At 38.2% G+C, this 16,457-nt stretch overlaps 1 protein-coding gene across 1 annotated transcript; it reads left to right on the top strand.

Annotated features, from left to right (window-relative positions):
• Positions 1-2,524: 2,524 nt before the first annotated feature.
• LOC143866499 (uncharacterized) lies at positions 2,525-15,170 on the top strand. Its single transcript, XM_077375974.1, has 10 exons — positions 2,525-2,656; positions 7,230-7,492; positions 8,166-8,582; positions 8,674-8,836; positions 8,955-9,196; positions 11,711-12,735; positions 12,882-13,252; positions 13,339-13,602; positions 13,728-13,933; positions 14,463-15,170. Exons 2-10 carry the CDS (start codon positions 7,232-7,234, stop codon positions 15,168-15,170), a joined length of 3,657 nt encoding a protein of 1,218 aa, XP_077232089.1. The 5' UTR covers positions 2,525-2,656; positions 7,230-7,231.
• Positions 15,171-16,457: the final 1,287 nt, after the last annotated feature.

The following is a 16,457-nucleotide window of genomic DNA, read 5'->3' as shown; positions in this document are numbered from 1 at the left end:
TTTATATAGAATTAGTGTCGACAGCAAGCAGTAAGGATTACAAGTAATAAAGAAAACTTGTAATGTCACATTTTAAAAAAAAAGATACAAATTTAATTTGAAACTTAAGATGAGTTTTATTTTTATTTAAAAATATATATATATATATATATATATATATATATATATATATATATATATGAGAGAACATTTCCTACACACTTGTGTAGGTAAGTTACCTACACACTAGCTTAAAATACAGTGGGGGCCCACATTGTTTGGGTGATCCAAACAATTCATTTGAATGGTCCTCACATAGATAGAGTGTCCACAAAAAATTAGATCCATAGGATCATCCCAACCCTACGATTTGTGGAGGTAAAATGGACGTGTATAAACCTTCACAAATTAGTCCATTTTTTGCCTCCATAGTTTGAATGGTTAGGATGATCCTATGGATCTGATTTTTTGTGGACACCCTATCTATGTGAGGATCATTCAAATGAATGGTTTGGATCACCCAAACAATGTGGGCCCCCACTGTATTTTAAGCTAGTGTGTAGGTAACTTACCTACACAAGTGTGTAGGAAATGTTCTCTCTCTCTCTCTCTCTCTCTCTCTCTCTCTCTCTATATATATATATATATATATATATACATATATATATATATGAGGAAACTGTTGGTGCGCTTAAGCTCACCAAACTTATGGTGAGCTTAAGCGCCCAATCACATGGGGGCCCACTTTGTTAGGATGATCCAAAGCATTCATTTGCAAGTCCCTTACATAGATGGGGGGTGTACCAAAAATCAGCTCCATAGGATCATCCTAACCCTTCCATTTGTGAAGGACAAAAATGGACAGACACAAATCTGCCCATTTTTTGTCCTCCACAAATGGAGGGGTTAGGATGATCCTACGGAGCTGATTTTTGGTACACCCCCTATCTATCATAAGGCCTTGCAAATGAATGGTTTGGATCACCACAAAAAATGTGGGACCCATGTGATTGGGGAGCTTAAGCGCACTATAAGTTTGGTGCGCTTAAGCTCACCAACAGTTTCCTCTCTCTCTCTCTCTCTCTCTCTCTCTCTCTCTCTATATATATATATATATATATATATATATATATATATATTGTAATGAAAACTTTTAATGTCATGTTTTCGAAAAAAAGATAAAGTTTAATTTGAAATTTAAGATGAGTTTTTAAATTTTAAATACATGCCTTTATTATTAGAGGGGTTCTAAAATGAAGGGTGCCCTTGCAAAAAGGGAGTAAAAGGGCACCCCCATTGGTTGAAATCACCCAAGTGCATTAAATGGGAAGAAAAGTCAACGAGCATTAAATGCACCTTGGCAATTTTCATCCAATGGGGGCGTCCTTTCACTCCCATTTTGCTAGTGCGCCCTCCATTTTAGAACTCCCCTTGTTATTATCAAAAGAAGAAAAATACTCTTTTAGTAAAAAGTAATAAGTTAAAGAGAAAAGTGTTCCTGCGCTGCAGCTGCGTTGTAGTTGTGTTATAAAACCTCCCATTGGTTCGTTAAGCGGGTCCACCTTTGCGGGCCCACAAAAATTGACGAATGGGAGGTGTTATAGACAACTACAGTGCATGGAACTCCCTGCGCTGCAGCGCAGGAACACTTTTCTCTAAGTTAAATAGGAAGTAAACTCATAGGAAGCATATGGGAAGCACACTTCGCTTAAATTTGAGAACCAAGAATAATTTAGACTTCGAAGCGAGCTTCCCTTTTAAAATTTTCATGCCAATAAAATTAAAATGTTAGTTTTTTCACTCCTATAAAGTTTTGCAAGTTTAATCCAATAGACTTCTAAATAAGATAAAAGAGTCAATGTTTTACACCAATAAGATTAAAAAATTGTATTTTTATACAACAGGATTAAAAAAGCCAGATTTTTACGTCCAAAGAAATAAAAGTAGGATGTTTACAATAATAGATGTAAAAGTTTATGCCAATATAACTTCTAGGGATTTGCTAGCGTCCATCGTGGAAGGCTTTTCGCAGATGGCATTGCATGTCAGAGCAGTCACGCAGGCTTGCTTTTCAGCAGATTTTGTCCTCATTTACAAGGTGGCTGCTCTGACATGCAACAGACCATCCGCGAAATGCCTTTTGCGATGGATGCTAGCAAATCCAAAATGACCAAAGTATAACTACTTCATGGAAATGACCAAAATATCCGTATCTCATCCAAAATTATTAAAATACTCCTATCACATGAAAAATGATCAGAGTATTGTGAGAAATAACTACAACACGCATGCGTTTATGTCATATAAAAAATACCTATCTAATAGGGAAAAGTACGTTGGTGGACAAGAAGCTTTGGGAAATGATATACTCAACCCCTCTAGTGTATTTAAGACTACTATTTTTAAACTACAAGGGGGTGGTCCAGGGAAGAAAATGGGGCGAATATATCATTTCCCAAATCTTCTTGTCCACGAGCCTACTTTTCTCTATTTTAGGTAAATTTAATAACGAGATTGGTAGCGGAATTGAGGTTTAAAAGGTGGAGTTAGATTGGAGTTTACTATTGAGAAGACACAAGTATGTGTTCATATGGACTGCTTTGTATTTTCCGGCAACCGAAGAATCCGGTCCCATTTTCCGGCCCTGAAAACATCAATGTTTTTATTTAATTAAAAGGTGAGAATTGTTTTAACATATTTGCCCCAAAATCATTTATTCAATGTGTGATTATAGTCTTTATTTTTTGGGATTTGCTAGGGACCATCACAGAAGGCATTTCGCGGCTGGGCTGTTGCATTGAGAGCTGCCACATAGGCTCAAATTTCGTCTTATTCATTTAATTGATCTAAGGTGGCACATCTCACATTCAACAGCCCATCCGTGGAATGCCTTGAGCTATGGCCCCAAGCAAATCCCTTATTTTTGGCAGTGTTTGGTTGCCAAAACCGTGGAAGAATATAGGGAGATTGGTGGAATATCGAATGCCATTCCATGTTTGGTTGGCTTTTAAGGGTGTGTTTGGATCGCAGGAATCATGAATCGGTATAGGTATACGTATCAGATTACAATCCAATTCCAATTCCCTCTGTAAACAGGTCACGATTCCAATTCTAGTGTTGTCAGACGAGTAGACGACCCTAGTCGACTTCTAACCAAATTCTCTGGAATGAGATATTTGGAAGATCTTTGAAATATCTTAAACCAGATTGTCAGTGTGTAGTTGGAAAAAGAAGATTGCAAATCTATTCGTATAATGGAAAAATAGAAAGCATGGTAGAATAAAGATTAGTCCCTTCATTGTTCAATCTCGTGGAGCTCATCATCCATCTCCTTCCCTAAACCAGCCCGGCAGAATTGAAAGCGTGGTAGCCAAGTATTCTCTCATCTCCCAAGTTTTGATGGATTATTCATTGCTAGAGTTTGTTCTTGCTGGGATTTTGTTGTTAAATTTGGATTCTTGTATAGTGTGATGTTCTTTTTATCTTGTTGTTCAGTTAATCTCTATGTTTATTTTCATTTTTTTAAAATCTACTAAGGAGAAGAAATCGTCGGTTCCATTTGCAATGAATTGCATGGGAATTCCCAGTGTTTAGATTAATTCACTTTGATCTGATTATGCTCTCATTCTTTTGGAGTTTGGCACTTTATTGGATTTTTAAGCATTACTTTTTTCATTGGTGGTGGGTCCGAGCTCTGTTAGGAATATGGTCCTTGAAGAGATCACTGGGGTAAAGCTGATTGAAATTGAGAAGAATCCTCGGTTCTATTCATGGCTAGCTGCCTTCTGGGACCTTGAGGTGGTTAAGGATGTGTTGCCTTCGGCCTGTTGAAGAACTTTATTTTGTGCAAGTTTTAAAATTGCTTTTAATCGGCCATTGGAGATCCAACATAGGCTCTATCAGATCTACGGCCATTGGAGATCCAACACTCCCCTCTCCATTAAAAACAAGTTGTCGATTTAGAATCCAGGTTTTTAGTTTGAGAACATAGGCTCTATTAGAACTTTTTTCATGATCAAGCCATTGTATGCTGTCCTAACAGCGTTTCTTGGATTTTAAGTGAGAAATTCAGGTTTTAAAAATCCTGCCTACATCCTGTGATTTCTAAAAGCTGGAAATATGGGAGGATCTGCTACTCTCTTGCTGACGGAAAGAAGGGTGAGAAGTCAAAAACAAGTCAAAAACGAGTAAAAACGACGGCTGGCCAGCTTCTTCTCTTTTCTCTTATCTAGATCCCGGATTCTAAAATCCGCGTATCCAAACGGCCCCTAATCTTTTTATCTTGCTTTGGTTTATAAGCTTATCGATTTGAGGCGCATTATAGTCCTCATGGTAGGTGGTGTACTTCACTTGAGTGTAAAGTCCTGTGTATCAGTTGGGATTGTTGCCTGGCCTAACATCCAGAGGTCTATAGAGACAAAGGTAAAGACAAAACTGGACCTGTGTTTGGCTTATGCAATAGTTTTTCTTCTCATTTAGATCAATATTTCATTGTGTTTATATTGTTTGAATTTGATAATGTAATAGGTCAAAACATCACACCTAAATATTTTTGAATTGACAACTTACAGATCAAGACTAATTAAACAATGTTTCCTTTGACTGAATCTTTTGGATTTCTATTCTTCGCCACTTCGCACCATGTCTCACTCATGCCCTCTCAAGTCTTTCCCCCTCCCACTCTCCCTATGCGTCTCTCAACACTTTGTAAGCTAATATTCCATAATAATAATAAAAATTCCCAACCATTGGCATAGTGATAACTCTGCTAATCTCTATACTTGTAAATTAGATAGTAGGACTTAAATCAATTTTAAGGCATTCGAAAGAAAGAAACTCTAGTAAACTGATCTTGGTTAGTACAAACATTAGTAAGAAAAAGATTGAGTCTAGCTTGGTTGAATCTTGGAAATAGTGTCACCTAAATTCCTTGCACAATCATGAGGCTCCAACTATCTTCAAGAGGCAACATTTCCAACAATCTTCTAAGCCAATACATGCACCTGATAATTATTATTATTTTTTTTTCGCTTTGGTTTACCTTATTCTTGAACATGGATGTCAATAGACTGGGTATGGATCGCGCATAAGAAGGCCATATCCAGGTAGAATAAAAGCACTAATGCTATTTTCAGTCCAATAAATTGTTAAAGCTTCCATATAAACTAGACTAAGGCCTTGTTCTTTTGGATTTTAAGAAAGGATTTTGAGTTTAAAGCTTACTATTTGACTCAAAATTAATGCGATTTTGGTTTTGGTCTAAGATCGATTCTCAAAATCCAGAATGAATAGGGCCCAAGTAATAAAGAAATGGTTAATAACTCAACGAATGAAGAGAAAAATCTTTTGAAAGATCACTGTTTTCAGCGAGATGCCTCGGACATCATTCGAAATCATGATGGATTGATCCAGACCAAGTGTATGCTTTGTGAATTGTGGGACTGTACGATGTCCAATTGTAATAATGTATATATGTACAAAAAATGCCCCTCAGTATTTAGTATGTACAGCTATATAATGAGGGGTATTTATGTAAGAAAATGAGTTAAACAAAGATAAACTCCATTGGTTGTTTAGTCTCATATAAGGTCTAGCTCTTTTTCCACAAGAAAAAAAACTCAAAACTTGGTCTTGGGTATCATTTTGGCCCCGCTCCGTGTGGTTGCCGGAATTTTTTTGGTTCTTGGGATTTATGTGGAACAAAAAACTCTCTGGGAGATTGGTGGAAAAAAAAAAAACCTCACCGGAAGCATCCCGGTAAAATAAAATTCCATGTTTGGTTGACCGGACTATGGTAGGAAAAAATGCTTTGTTTGGTTGCTTGAACTGTTGGAAAGAAAAAAAATTCTTCTACAAGCTTATTTTTGGTTCCCGGGAGTATTTTTTTTTTCCAGGGTAGGTTTTGTGCGGACGTGGGTTTCCTGCGGAAATTCCACAAAAGTCCCAGGAACCAAAATTTGTTTTACTCTAACTTTTGTCGTTAGATTAGGACAGCCCCATTTGAAATTGATATTAACCACCCAAATATCAAAAGTAGGATCTGACTTATTAGGAGATTCGTGAACCAGCTGTGGGTGGACATGATACGAATAGGGTACATTGATAACACCATGAATTAACACTAATTCTTAATCACCAATTCGATGATCTAACCCGTTCATTTGTTGGTGCACACAATCTAACCCGTTCATTTTCAATAATTGATGTAGATAGGATGTGTCCCAAAAATCTTCTCCATAGGATGATCGTAACCCTCACGAATGTTTAGTGTAAGATAGAAGACTAAGAATTTTTTTTTTAAAGAAAATTTAAAATATAAAAAATTGAAGGGTTAGGATCATCCTATGGAGAAGATTTTTTGAGGCACACGAGGTGGATCATCTAAATAGAGTTTTTATACAGTGTGGGGCCATATAGTTCAGTATTTAAAAAAAAATATTGTACGACCCAGACCATAGGATGATCCAAACTGTCCATTTGGTGGGCCAAACCAGTATGTTCGCCTACTCCGCCAAATACAGATACACCTCCATGAGCTTTGGCAATGTTGTTGCCCAAAAGTCATTTCCACAGCTCCAATCTATAGAGGTTTCCATAATCGGATAATTCTATGGAAATGGTTTTTGGGGCACAATCTATTTACATTGTGGCCCATCTAATGAACGGTTTGGATCCTCCTATGAGTGGACCATGCAGTACTTTTTTGAAAAATACTGGACTATACGGCCACACACCATATAATTTATCCTAAATAGATTTGTTAGTGCAATTATCAAAACATGGTTATCCAACTACATTTTGATAGGAACACCCCTATTTCAAAATGCAGCCTTTTTCAATAATTTCTAAGGAGCATAGACCGAAGCTCTTCTTTCCCAACCCCCCTTGTCTCATACAAACATTCCAGGCCATGTCTGCTATTAACCTTCCAAGCTTTGTAATCTTCACCCCATTCATCAAGAGAAACAAGGTATCTTCATCTTCAAATCCATATCAGCCAAAAAAAAGAAACCATTAAAAACAGAAAGGTAGATGCAGTGAAATCCATGAAGGCAGGATGTTAACCGATTTGGAATCTTTCATTCAATACAAAAAGTCATAGGAATATGCACTTGAATTCTCTATCTTCCATTCTTTTTCTTTGTTTTTAATGGCCTGTTTTTTGCATTTGGTTTTCTCTGTTGTTAATTATACTTTCGGTTATAAATGAAAAACACTAGCATTGATATCTTTCTTGTTGGGAACCACAGATATGGTGCAAACAAGTGATATAGAGTGGTTTTGTGATGAAAATAGAGAGAGTTTTGATGCCATAGTGGTGGGTTCTGGCTATGGTGGATCAGTGGCTGCGTGTAGAATGTCGATGGCCGGAATTAAGGTGTGTTTGATCGAAAAAGGTCGCCGGTGGGAAGCAAAGGACTTTCCAACAGACAGTTTTCAGCTCATGTCTTCTGTGAGGATTGAAATGAGGAACTGGGGTGTTAGTTTTGGCCCCAAAGATGCCTTGATACAGGTGAGCTTCGTGTCTTTTTGCCAATTTCTTGTTTGGTTTGGTATCAATTTTTTCTGTTCAAGTAGAAGTCAAGACTTGGTAATTTACATATACATGAGGCATTCACTTGGCTTGTCAGTTGATAGGAATTGTAACATCCTTTAACAGCTCAATTACAAAAGGGATCGATATTAGGAGCACAACCATGTTTTGTTAATGGGACGAAATGACCTTGTTTTACATTTTTTAACCAGGAGTCAAAGGATATTAGAATTTCCAAAAAAACAAAAAAAACTCTAAGCAGCCAATCAGAGAAGTGTAAAGGAAAGTGAGTTTTTTTTTTCTAACTGAATGATAGCCAATTTCATTAAAATAAAGACCGAGATGGTCAAAATACATAATAAGTACAATGGAAGAGCAAGAGATAATGGAAACAATAAGAGACAGGTAGAATAAAGTGAGTTTTCAAGTATCAAAACATGGTTTTAATAATGGGACGTACTCACCTCGTTTTATGTTTAACCAGAAGTCAAAGAATTTTTTTTTTCTTCTGATGACATAGGGTATCCCCACGCCATTTAGGCCGGGACTTATCCCTATGGATGCACGCAATTCAGAGCAGTGTAAAGGAAAGTGAGTCATCTTCAAAGAATTCATGTGTATTCCAGAAAGTAATTTGTTTGGAGCAATGCAGATACACGTGCAAGATGATTCGCTAGCAGGGGTGACTTGTGGACTAGGTGGAGGCTCTCTAGTAAATGCAGGAGTGATGGTGTCAACACCTGTTCGCACAAGAAAGAACCCGAAATGGCCAAAGGACTGGAAAATGGATTGGGAGGTATGTGAAGCATCTGCATTAGCAATGTTGAGACCACAAAGTGTTCCAATAGAGTTTGCTAATGCCAAAGTCATGAGACAAATAAGCGAAGATATTGAAGAGAGTAGCATGAATTCGATCAAGCTCACCATGAATTTTGATCATGAAGAAGGACCCAGCTCAAAAGGAACTCAACAATTGGGAAACTGTCTAGCTTGTGGAAATTGTATGTCTGGGTGCCCTTACAATGCTAAGAACTCTACAGACAAGAACTATTTAGAATCGGCAATTCAGGTAAAAGTTCTACTAGACTTGCTTGACATCATTTCCTTGGTTATGTATGAAAAAATATTTCAAATGTTGAATTATTTCCTTTCTATTGCAGGCTGGATGTATAGTGAAAACAGGATGTGAAGTTCAGTATGTTGTAAAAAACCCAGATGAAGATTACAAAGAGAGGGGTGGAATCAGAAAAAAACAGCAACGAAGATGGCGGGTTTACTTCGACAACCTCGAATATATGTGCTGTGACTTTGTAATTCTCTCTGGTAAGATCTTATCTGAATGACTTTTCAGTGAATGAGATGTTACATTGTTTGGTTTCAGTCCTATTTTAATTGCCAACAAAAGGCTACTCAAGTAATTTGAAATGTTGTTTTCTTGAAGCTGGAGTTTTGGGTACAGCAGAAATATTGTTAAAATCAGAAAGAAGAGGATTAAGGCTCTCTGAAAAGCTTGGTTTTGGATTTAGCTGCAATGGGAACAATGTGGCTTATGTGGCTGGAAGTCGGGCACCATTGAATGCTTATGGTCTGAACAAAAAGCAGTTCTCTAAAGTTCCTTTCCAAGACCGACCGGGGCCCACGATTTCTTCATCCTATACTTCTTCTCTGGGCTTCACAATTCAGGTTTGAGACTTCAGCAGACTCGGGTCATAGAATTGAAACAGTTCTTCGTTTCATCTCTTAAACGTTACCTATAATTTTACTTAAGTATGGTTTTCTATATATGTTGGTGCATAGAGATACACACACACATACATACCCACACATACATACATACACACATATACAAATATGAACATGTATATTCACATGCAGTCCCAGCTCTGGCATCCTCCCTGGGTGTGCTCAAATTATTTTCCTCGAATTAAATTAATTTCTAGTAAAAATATACCTGTAATAGTATCTGAAACAGTGTTTGAACAGCAACCTTCCAGTTGTATCCTCTGTTAGACGTAACATAAATTGCTCCTTCTTCAGTGAACATCTCTGCACTTATATCCCCGGTTGCTTTTATATAAACCTGCAGAAATGGTGACAGAAATATCAATTATGGTTCCTTAGGATGAAACTTCATGGGAAGCTTGAACCACTCAAAAATTTTGAACAAAGAATGAATCAAAGTGTCACTCAAATGATTTTTCTGAAAGTGACAAAAAAGGTTCATCTTGTGACTGTAATGTAGTATCTTGGTGATTCAGGTTTACTGAGTGCAATGTAGTATCAGGTATATCAGCGTGTATTAGAAATTGCATCCAACAGAAAGATTCTCCCAAATTAACACCATTACGATCAAATGGGGAGGTCCATTCCCTCCATTCGAAATCCACGAACTACTGAAAAATAACATAACCTCTTACTTAAAAATAAATCCAATATATATGCCATCTCCCATTACCAGCGGCAGTCAAATTTTCCCTGACTGAAACACAGATGGGTACATGCCCACAACCGGTCTGACCTCACTAAGAACATTCTATTAAGCGACTAAGCGTATAATAATGGAAAGTTCTAGCTCCTCCCAAAATGTGAACTGTGTGCATCAGAAGTTAGTTACTTACCTAGTTGACTCGCATACAGATTGCCCAACAAAATCTATTTACAGTTATTGATGATACACAATGCATTTATTTAGTTTACAAGGTTTGGTGTATATGAAGAAATGCTTCTTGCATGCTGTGAAACTAACTATCCCGAAAGTGCAAACGAAAAACAACAGTACCCAAGAAAATTTTCCAGCTGGATACTCTTCCAGAGACTTACCATATCTCCTTGACATTTTTTAAAAGGTAACTACTGATATTTCCTGATCAAGATTACAAAGGCGGGGACAAGATGACCCACTCATGCAAATATTTTGGAAATCAGAAGACCTGCAGCAAACGGTTAGCAGGCAAACTGTGACAGCCCCTGCCACACTATTTGCTTCTAAGCAATGATTTAGCCGACACTTTGAGTTTAAATGTGTCTGCACATGTCGACACTCCTTTGGACACTTTTAAATGTATTGCTAGGAGCCTAGGAGTGTTAGAGCTAATGTGGGTGTGTGGACACGTAACTGTGTAATAATCAATAATTTTATGTGTATGTACGTGTCACCATTTCTAGATTTTTAGATGTTGCTATATTAGATAACTCATATCCGTGTCAAAACTCGACACACAAATCCATATCGACAAACTATGATTATATGTGCTTTCTATTTTAGCTGTGTTTCTAAAATTTGGGGGTTCGCCGCGTCCGACACTCCGTGTCAGTGTTGACACGCGACACTCGTGTCCGTGTCCATAAATCATAGCTTCTAAGGATACAGTGACAACTCCAGGCAGCAAGCCTAACCATGATCCAACTCTGGTAGCCATCCCTTCCCTCTCAAGGTGCCACCCAAGGTCCAGATTATTATATATTAGAGAAGTCCGCAGACACTGTAATCATCCTCTGCCCACACTATTTGATTGCTTAACGGTATCCTTTCCCAAATTTCTCCAGAATCCGCTGTGTGTAACAAAATCGCAGGCTTTCCAACAATCTATCCTTCCTTCCCCATGAAGCTAATGGAATTGAACCTGTAATTGAAATCTTCATCATCCGCAGACAGTAGCGAGCGCGGAAACCAGGTGTTCAAGGGTGCAGTGTGCATGCTGTGTATAATTTGCCATTGACGTACCCTCGACACTGTTATATTCACCTTACAAATGATACATATTAACTAGATATTATCGTTTGTATAAACTAGACTGAAACATGCTGTAAAAACTATTGGAAACTATGCCCGATCTGGACCATCGAGCTGATGTGTCATCCCTTGGATGCCCTGTAGCCTAAAAGTACAAGCAACTGAATATTCCCAACCATCTGATCTATCTATTGGGTGCCCTGAAAAAGGTATGAGAAATGGTTCAGAAAAAGTCCATCTGACATTTGGAATCATTTGGCTGATTTGAATTTTTTGGCTATGGCATGTCCAAGAGTTTTCCTATCAATTGAATAGTCTGGATCTATGGGTACATGCACTGATCAGAAGGTACAATTGGTTTATGCACTGAGTTTCAACATATAGTTTATGTAAAGGAGAATTCCTCTTTGCTAGATCATGCCGTTTGAAACATTATAATAACATTACATTTCTGGATTCTGCAGAGTGGAGTGCTTCCAACAGCTTATCCATACTTGTTATTTAAGGGAATTAGCACCTATGGATGGCCTAGCGGTTACTGGTTAATACATGGCATAATTGATAAGTGGAAGCACATTTTGGGGCTAAAATCTAGTCAATCCATGGTGCTCAACGCAATGGGATACGATGCCAGTGACGGGAGAATTACATTAGACAAGGTCACAGACAAAATTTGCTTCACTCCTCCCCACGATCCATTACTTCCTAGAAAGATTCAAGCATTTCAAAAGATTACTAAAAGACTAGGAGCGATACTGTTCATGTCGAGGTACCGGAGTTCATCAGTTCATCTCTTGGGAGGGTGCAATGCTGCATCAGATCCTTCACATGGAGTTTGTAACCCCACTGGCCAGGTTTTTGACCCGAGAAATCCATCTCCCACTGCGCACAGGGGACTATATGTTTGTGATGCCTCCATGATCCCTTGTTCTGTAGGCATAAACCCATGCCTTACGATTGCTACTGCTGCAGAGTATGTTAGTAGGCACCTAGTGCAGGATGTCTTGAAGTATAAGAGCTTGAATAGGCTGATCCCTATTCCAGTCAAAGAATCAAAAGGTCATGCTAGTCAGAAGGATGGAGAGTTTGTAGACAAATCGGTTGATTTGGATCAACAGTCCGGAATCAACAGCAAATCTGGGAAGGGCCTCAGATCTTCAAGTAAAGTTTCCATGAGGAGGACTAGCAAGATGGTGACAGTACGTGAAATCATGAGAGGATATGTGGGGGCAATGCCATGCACAGCTTATCTCATAATGAAAATGAATTCTGGAGACCAGAAAGGCTGGGATGAAGGAAGTCGCACCGCGGGTGGCCCTCACCCACTTCTAAGAGGAAAGGTTGGTGGGTATATTGAATTTCCTGCTCTACAGAAGGATAAACTCTATGTTATAGATGGGAAGGTGGATATGTGCAGCATAGATAGCAGAACTCCATATACACAATACATGTGCTACCAACTGCTCCTAGCGTCGGCCTCGGGTTCAAGGTATGGAATTTCACTTGCAGAACTTATTAAGTTATTGCCTTCTAGTGATTTTTTTCTATTTTCTTTAAGTTCACTATTCCTCGAGCAATTTCCAGTTTGAGAAATGCTATATTGAATGTATCTAATAATAATAAATTATAACACAGATTTATTCTTGAGGGTAAGAAGATAATGAACCCATATCTTCTGGCATCTTATGCTTGGAGAGAGTCTAGAACCATGCATGTGACGCTCAAAACAATCCATCAAATTGACAATATCGAGCACCAAAGGTGCCGTGGCTTAACAGAGGAGACAGTGAATCTTAAGGGTGAGCTTCATCTGTCCACAGTGGAGCTAGTGAGGAGCTTGATAAGCATGACAGGGAACCAAAAGAGAAGGTTTATAAATCTCCTTCTACGAAGTCTCTTCAGAACTTACATCTTGCAGACACCTAGATCGAGACATGTCGACTTTGGTCCCTTGGATATGAACCAAAGGCCTTACCCACCATGCATTCATCATGAGATGAAAACAGGTATTTGAAAAGATTAAGGCTCTTCATATGTTCTTATTCATTTAAGGCTGTAAATTTTTAATGGGTGTTTCCTGTTAATCATACAGATGATGGGTTCATAATCAGTTGCAAGCAATGGAGGTGTAGTCAAAATACATGGAGGTCTGAAGTAGAAAGACGACCATATCCAGTTCTCCTTCTTAATGGGCACTCCACTGAGAGCTACTACCTACCAACTGAACCCAAAGATCTGGTTAGGACTTTACTAGAAGAAGGATTTGAGACATGGCTTCTTCAACCAAGACTACATCCTCTGAATCCTTCAAATGAGTTCACGATAGAAGATGTAGGGAAGTTTGACATTCCTGCAGGTAAAATTCGAAATGCTTTATAGTTGATTATAGCTTAAGGAACTAAATTCAGAATTCTACCCACTTGAACTAGGAATGTGATTTTAAGAAAATATGAGATTAAAAGTAAGTTATGTTTATGACAGTGCTCGCAAAGATCTTTGAGTTGCATGGGCCTTCTGCGAAGGCTCATGTGATTGCACACTGTGTTGGAGGCTTAGCAATTCATATTGCTCTTTTGGGCGGTCATATCTCTGCAACTCATATCGCATCTCTGTCATGTACCAACTCTTCTATGTTCTTCAAGCTCACTACTTCATCACTAGTTAAGATGAGGCTTCCTCTCATTCCTGTAAGTCTCCCTCCCTCCCTCCCTCTCTCCCTCTCCCCTGTAAGTCATCCTATATATATATAGGATGACTGTTCTCTAAGATAAGTGGTGTCTTCTTTTCCCCTGATTCCATTCGGTAACCATAATATTATGCAAATGATTTCCTATATATAGGGGCTGGTACCGCCACTCATGACTTCAGCACTTCCACGCCATGTAAGTTTGTTTTATTTGTAAACAAATTGACATGGGTGTGAAATGCCTAGTTTTTTAGGGTGGCAATCCTAAAGTCTATTAACAAACATTTATATCTTGATATCCTGGTGATATGAAATATATTAAATAAATAACATAATTCAAAAATAGATCTGGTACATAAGAGAAATAATATATCACAAAATCTGGTCACGCTGAGCTCAAATTGAGGTTGGAGATAAGTTCTGTCTCTGAATCCGCTTGACTTATCATTCTTCGCCATCTCTCTCTAATATTTGGGATAGAATCTACCGTGTCCTTAAACCGAAATTTTTTTTTATAAATAAACATGCAGATCTCCATGGCGATACTCGGTAAGAACAGAATCTTACCGATGTTTGAAAGTTCAAAGGATAGCTTCCGGCACCGGCTTCTCAAATCAGTTGCCTGCTTGATCCCCCGCTATGAGAGATGCACTTGCATTGAGTGTGAAGTATTCTCTGGTATATTCGGAAACACATTTTGGCACAACAACATCAGTCATACAATGCATCACTGGATGAACAAGCAAAGCTTGCCAAGGCTTCCCATGTCAGCCTTCCCTCACCTTAGAAAGATCTGCATCACGGGTTTCATCGTCGACTCTAATGGGAAGAACTCATATCTGATACATCCCGAGAGAATGGCGCTCCCCACACTTTATATCTCCGGCGGAAGGAGTCTCTTGGTTACTCCACAGACATCATTTCTTGCTAACCAGTACATGAGAATGCACCAACCTGGTTTTCATCATACAAGGGTGGTGGTGGATGGATTTGGGCATTCAGATCTTTTAATTGGAGAAAATTCTTATAAAAAAGTCTTCCCCCACATCATATCACACCTGAGACTAGTTGAACAAGGAAGTAATGGTGCTATGAACATGATAGAAACCAATTACAGTAAGGAATCCTTGTCATGGGCAAATGCAGAGGATGGAGAAGGGGGATTTGGTACTGGAGTTTTTGTGATCCTTCTATTGCTCTTCTTGCTGATGGTAATTATGTTTTCTTCCTGTATGTAATTTGCAAAGGAAAGACTGTAAATCGTGATCATTTGATGTTGTAATACTATTTTGACTATTATAAAATGAAATGAAATGAGAATACAATACTAGATCTCAGAGAAGATCCCGTCAAACCAGATAACCTCTGATATCTAGTAAATTTACCACCTGCTCACCCGAATTTTCAATCAGCTTACCCATAATCAAATCGTTTTTTACCCGAAAACAACCAAATTGAGCTGTAATTTACTGCCTGCTTTCCCTCGTCATGATATGATTTTTTCAGAGGAGCTTTATTTGAGATGTAGAGGGCGAGCCTTGGTGCAACGGTAAGGTTGCTCCATTGTGACCTGGTGGTCACAGGTTCGAGTCAAGGAAACAGCCTCCTGCAAAGCAGGGGTAAGGCTGCATACATCTAGCCCTCCCCAGACGCCGCAATGGCAGGAGCCTCGTGCACTTGACCACCCTTTTTTTTTTCTTTATTTCAAACCTACTCAATTAATTTGGAGGTTGACGATCATCAATATTATGTTTAATTAAACATATACTATCATATTATTTTTACATGATAATGCTGATTATAACAATTTTGAGCAATTGTCAGTACTTAATGTGTTTGGATAGCCTTGATATTTGGATTTGAGATTTTGAAATTTGTGGATTTGAAATCTAGAATTCCAAACTTTATAATTTTGTAAAAATTCTGTTTGGATGACCATGTGAGAATTTGAATTTCAAATCCAATAATTTCAAATCTCTTGTTTGGATGCACTTTGGTTTGGATTTGGATTTGATTTCAAGCAGATGGATAATCAACAACATCTACTTAAAAAAATGTCTTGTAATCAGGCAACCCATTAACACTTACTCAGTGATTCTGAAGAAACTACATTCAAACAAACAATCTGATTTGGGACATGATCACTTTATAGGTGGCAAAGATGCCTAAATTCTTCTTGAGCTTGATGCTTTTTAACCATTCACAATGCACAAGGTAGATTTCTAATTTTGAGCCCCTACAATTCAAGATGAACTATAATAATATGAATCAATGGAACAAACATTACTTCACAACAAATAATGTGAAGAAAATTACTTCTACCAAACCCATTTCAGTCACCACCACATCCAAACCCATTTCAGCCACCACCATTAAAGCATGAAACAGCTACCACATCAAAAAAGGAAAAAAAAAAAAAAAACCTGGTAAGCAGAGAGTCAGGCATTAAAAAACAACAAAAAAGAGGGAAAAAACCCTAATGCAGAGTCATAAGCAGAAAAGGGGCTGTCCCAGGGAAGAAAAGG

Source organism: Tasmannia lanceolata, unplaced genomic scaffold (assembly GCF_043159265.1).
Source record: "Tasmannia lanceolata isolate RefF3 unplaced genomic scaffold, GAP_Taslan_0.1 ptg000135l, whole genome shotgun sequence".
Classification (NCBI taxonomy): Eukaryota; Viridiplantae; Streptophyta; class Magnoliopsida; order Canellales; family Winteraceae; genus Tasmannia; species Tasmannia lanceolata.
This window is presented reverse-complemented; position numbering and strand designations above follow the sequence as displayed.